The 5,384-nt window shown below is 34.3% G+C and overlaps 1 protein-coding gene across 2 annotated transcripts; it reads left to right on the top strand.

The window, feature by feature from the left end:
- The first annotated feature begins 996 nt into the window (after positions 1–996).
- On the top strand, positions 997–4,818 carry LOC103704022 (60S ribosomal protein L32-1-like). Of its 2 annotated transcripts, none has more exons than XM_008787138.3 (4): positions 997–1,183; positions 1,461–1,552; positions 3,575–3,756; positions 4,405–4,818. In XM_008787138.3, the coding sequence occupies exons 2-4, from the start codon at positions 1,463–1,465 to the stop codon at positions 4,532–4,534; spliced, it is 402 nt and encodes a 133-aa protein (XP_008785360.1). In that variant the 5' UTR covers positions 997–1,183; positions 1,461–1,462; the 3' UTR covers positions 4,535–4,818. The 2 variants fall into 2 exon arrangements, with proteins under 2 accessions (XP_008785360.1, XP_008785361.1); XM_008787139.3 differs by having other exon boundaries at positions 1,035–1,309.
- Positions 4,819–5,384: the final 566 nt, after the last annotated feature.

Genomic DNA, 5,384 nt, shown 5'->3' with positions numbered 1-5,384 from the left:
CTTTTAGATCAAATTTGCCGGTCTGCATGTGGTGTCAACCTATATATTTCCCAACCATAAACCAAACTAACCATCTATTTGGAATGGATTGACAATTTATGCCCAGTTACATTTGTATAATTTAAGTTGGAGAAAGCAATTTTGAGTACATTGTACAACTCTGACTAAAACGGTATAACAAGCATATAAATATTTAATGCGAAAAACAAATACATATTTATATTAGTTTGGACCATATTGGGTTATGATCGGACTCGATTGTGATTTTCTGGCCAATCCATAATCCAAGTTTAGGGAGTCTTTTGTACTATTTGACGAAGTTGTTGGCATATAGCTTTTGAAAGTAAAGCTTTTTGAAATAAAGCTTTTTGAAATAGAACTTTTATAAAAAGCTATTTGCTGTTTGATAACTATATTTCTAAAGTACTGTGAGACTTTAATATATGTTTGGTAAATAAATTGAGAAAGTACTTTTGGTATGACAAAATGACCATAAAGGACATTACATAATATTATACAACATAGCATAATAAAATATAATATATATTAATACAAAAATATATAATATACTATAATATTACTCTAATATAATATAATATTATTATAATATAGTAATATAATATTATATACTATAGCATAATATTATAATATAATTTGATATTATATAACATAATATATCAATGTATTATGATATAATCTAATATAATATTATATTTACAGTATAATACAATAATAAACGTATAAAATATTATAATTATTATAATTATATATTAATATTATTATTTTCTATGATTATTATATTTTATCATTGATATTTTGGTTTAAAAAAAAAAACTCAAAACAGCTAACGGAGCCTAAAAATTTTCTTTTAAAAAACTTCTTTTAGCTTTCTGATAAAACTAGGAAGGCAATCTATTTTTTTATCAAATATTTTATTTTATTTAAAATAATTTCTGCCCTTCAAAAGCTAAATGGGCTTCGTCCAGCCGTATCGAACACTAGGGTTGGTTTGGTTGAATTCGGGTTGAGACCAATACGGGTTGCAGGACTCTGAGCCTCCCCCAACCCACCCAGAAACCCTAACTTTTACTCGCTTAATAACGAGGGTTCGGTGGCGCCGCCCTCGTTGGAACCTTCTCCCCTCTTCTCTCTCTTTTCCAGGGCTAGGGTGTCCTCCTCGAAGGTATTCTCTTCTTCTCCTACGTGTCTTTTGCTTCGGGTGTTGAATCCTGGTATCGTCTCAAGCGGAGTTTGTGACTGCTTGACGGCTTGGAATTTGATCTTACACGGCCTTAAGTTTTGTTTGCAAGTATTTGATTTCTTGGATCCTTTTTTTCCTTCAGTATTCTGAAGATTTTTATTTTTAGAGATGTTAGGGTTTTGCTGTAATCTTTCCTTTCCCCTCGGCCCTATTTAAGAGTCCATATTTCTTATCATATTTGTTGTTTTTCGTGGTGAAGAAATGGCGGTTCCGTTGCTCGCGAAGAAGATCGTTAAGAAGCGTGTCAAGAAGTTTAAGAGGGCCCAGAGCGACCGTAAAATTTGCGTCAAGGTAAATCACTCTATTGGTAGTTCTATGGTTTCCTTTATCTGTTTGCTCGTTTTTCTCTTTCTTTTTTTTTGAGCGTTATCTTTTTCAAGGAGTATGTAATTTAGTTCTTTGTTTTCTGATTCTCTGATACGCGTCTCTAGGAAATGTTGGATGCTAGTATAGATTTTTCATTTCTCTTCTTTAGATAATTTAGTTATCTGACGTGAGATGTTATATCTATGGGAGTTACGAGGATACATGGTCGCAGTTTATAATCGGTCAGCCATTATGAATTATTTTTGTTCTAGTTAACAGTCATTGGTTAAATGAGCTTGTAACCTTGTATTTGAATGATGAGTACTAGGCTTAATCAGTAATGACCCTCCTAGAATCTGTCCTCTTCCAGGATGCTATTTTAATTCTAACCTTGAGATTGTGAATGAAGGAAAAGCTCCAAACTGAGTGCCATGTGGATTTGTATGAGGACTTGCAAAGACTTCTAGCACATGAAGATGAGTTACAGTCTTCTAAAGACATCATCAAATCCCTGGTTGCTCTTGAGAAATAACATTGGGGAGAACTTTGGTGTAGGGATTATTTAGTTAGATATGATGGGCTATGCTTTTAAATTATCTCTTTCAAAGACCTTATGGATGAATCTTACAAGTGGTCAGCTAAACTCCTTTGTAAACATGTAGTTGCAGGAATTAAGATTGGGTTTCCTGAGGTAAATGACCACTGAGTAAACATAACATCATCGATATGGATATCATCATTGTGAAGATGTATTAGTGTTTATCCTCTTAGTTAAGAAAGGGATGTATAATTCCTCTGGGTCAGGATGATATACATTTAATTTTTTAATCATCAAACTTTTGGTTTGATGGATTTCCAGTCACATTCTGGACTTAGATTCTAGATAGTTGAATCAACCCAAAAATTCCTAAAGCAATTGTGAAGTTATTTTAATTAAGATAGGTCACGAGCACTTTAGGCAGTTGTCTCTTTGGGAGCTAACCAATCATGTAAGGTGGTACAAATGCCTGTGTTGTCTTTGAGAAGTACATTTTGATTGTTTCGGTTGAGATGACATACTGCGGGAGTCTAGGATCTGCATGGTATGTTAAAGCTTTTTGGATTTTGTTTTCTAATTTTGATGTGTAATCTTGATCAGGAAGTCCTGATCCCTATCAAGTGATTTTTCTATATCGCATTTACAATAACACTACCTTTCTGGTATAAACTCATACCTAAAACTATATACTACTGATAGGGACTCTGTTGTTTGAGATAAGAATTATGTCTTTGTTAAATGATTTTTGTTTGCTTTATTATCTTAATTCATTAGGTTTTGTTTTAGCACTCTAAATCATAGTGATAGCATTTGTTAGGTTGATATATGACTCTAGACTGTCCTTGATCATGAGCCTAGTTCTGCTCTTTTAAACTGTTATATGGTCTGTTGCTGGTATACTCTACACAATTTCCTTTCACTTAGTATTTGATGCATTTTTGTGGCACATAAAGGTTATGTCATGGAAGATATGTTGGGACTGCTTATCTTTTAATGGGAAGAGACTTTTCTTTGAAGTTTGAAAGTGTTTTCTAAAAATTTAGCTGATCTTGGTGCTTAGGGAATTATGATCAAGTTGCCTCATTAACTCTAGCCTGCCGAGATCTTTTAATGAGACGTTTCTTTTTTAAATTTTTTTTTTCTAGATCTTTCCGTTTCTTTTAAGAATTTTTATTTTTCAAGATGATATGAGGTTACACTGTTTAGCTGCAATCTTTGAACTGAATTACTCGTAAGAATTTAAAGGGGCTGTAATTTGAAGCATTTGTTAAAGAGCATTATGTACAGGTTTGTCATGATGAAGTGGTTTTGACTTTATGGGTTCTATATTTGTTAAGACCAAGTGGGTTTAACTAGCTTCCACTAGCGTTGGCACCATGTGTTGTCTTTTATTTCTGAATCCTATGAAGCAATACTTCTTGGTTTTACTTTTTTTTTTCATTAATATGGTTGAGTTTCTTATTTGATAGCCAAACTGGCGTAGGCCCAAGGGTATTGATTCTCGTGTGAGAAGGAAGTTCAAGGGATGTACATTGATGCCCAATATCGGTTATGGATCTGACAAGAAGACCCGGCATTACCTGCCGAACTGTTTCAAGAAGTTTGTGGTTCACAATGTATCTGAGCTGGACTTGCTTATGATGCACAACAGGTATGTATTGTTTGTCTTGTCATCTTCTACTAGCCTTTGCAATTTGTTGATGCATGTTGTAGATGGTAAAGATCAGATGGACTGGATATTTAGCATATGTTCTGAACGGATGTGCATGATGCATGTACGCAAACAATCTGCTTAATTATTGTGTACGTTATGATTGTATATCAAAGGTCAGTTTTGCAGGAGGTATGCTTCTTGGGTTATTGCACTTTTCATTTTTCAATTATGCATTTTACATGGTCTTGCATGAAAACAGACAATCTTCTTCCAGCTTAAAAGGCGATAAATACATGTAAAAAAATAGGCAACACATAAAGTGTGTGCATATTATCCGTAGTATATTTATCAGAAGCTAAAGAGCAACCTTGGTACTGCAAAAAAGGTCAATGACTCCTGCAATGGAGTTTAGAGGTTTTGGAGGGTTCCTTGACTTAGTAGCATGGATTTATTGGAAAACAGGGCTAATTTTTTGAAGCTTATCAGTTACAACCTGTAGTTTTAATTTCTGCTTCTGTTTTATAGTTTATTTCCCTGCCTATTTTTTGCAAGAAATTTGCTAATTAAATGTGGGGTCCTAGATTTATGGCTTTTGAGGTTTAAAAATCTTATCTTACCTTGCTCAACTTCAATGGTTCTTCCTAGGACTTACTGTGCTGAAATTGCGCACGATGTCTCCACAAGGAAGCGCAAGGAGATTGTAGAGCGAGCTGCACAACTGGACATTGTTGTCACCAACAAGCTTGCTAGGCTTCGCAGCCAGGAGGATGAGTGACCTCCTAGTTTGGGAAACTTCGAGATTTTATAGTTATCCATTATTTGGGTTTCGGAAGCTTAAGATTTTCTCTGTAGGAGCTATCCTTTAGGCAGCAGATTTGTTTTGCGGTTGTCTATTATTTTCAGTGATGTGTGGACATCATTTCCCACCGGTGCTGATCGTTGCTCTCACTTCTTGTTTATGCACTCTTCTGTACCCGTCGTGATTAGATCATTCTGTTGTACTCTAGTTAAGTGCAAGACAATTCTATTATGCTTTTTTTAATCTGATTATTTTGAATATATGATTTGGTCACCAGCTATTTAGGGTCCACCATGCTTAACCCTAAATATCTATATTGCACACGCGCACACACATATACACGCATGAGAATAAATCACATTTCGAATGTTCATGTTAATAGTCATTAGAGAAGGTAATAAGTAAAAAGAATACTAACTTGTTATATATAGTTATGTAGCTATTTACTTCCACAATGTGTTGATTTCAGTTGAAACAGTCTCATTAATTCTCTAAAATAATAAAATATAATTGATCATATTACAACGCTACCATCTATTGAACATTTTTTAGTATATTCACAACTTTCTGTTCTCTGAGCTCTATTTAAAGGCACAATCCCTATTGATTTGCTCTAGTTCTTCTCTACACCTTTTGAAGTTTAATTCACTCTTACAATTCCTTGATTTATCTCCAAGCACATGATCCATGACTTAGAATGTATCATGGCGATGTAGGGTGTGATAGGGAATGGGGCTTGGAGTTGCCCTGGGATTGCATGGGTCCATAAGCTAGGATATTGGACCATGTTTGTGACCAATTAGATGGCTACTTTGCCTAGTTCTTA

This window comes from Phoenix dactylifera, unplaced genomic scaffold (genome assembly GCF_009389715.1).
Source record: "Phoenix dactylifera cultivar Barhee BC4 unplaced genomic scaffold, palm_55x_up_171113_PBpolish2nd_filt_p 000196F, whole genome shotgun sequence".
In the NCBI taxonomy this organism is placed as follows: Eukaryota; Viridiplantae; Streptophyta; class Magnoliopsida; order Arecales; family Arecaceae; genus Phoenix; species Phoenix dactylifera.
Note: the sequence above shows the minus strand (reverse complement) of the source record. Positions and strands in the feature narration are given on the sequence as shown.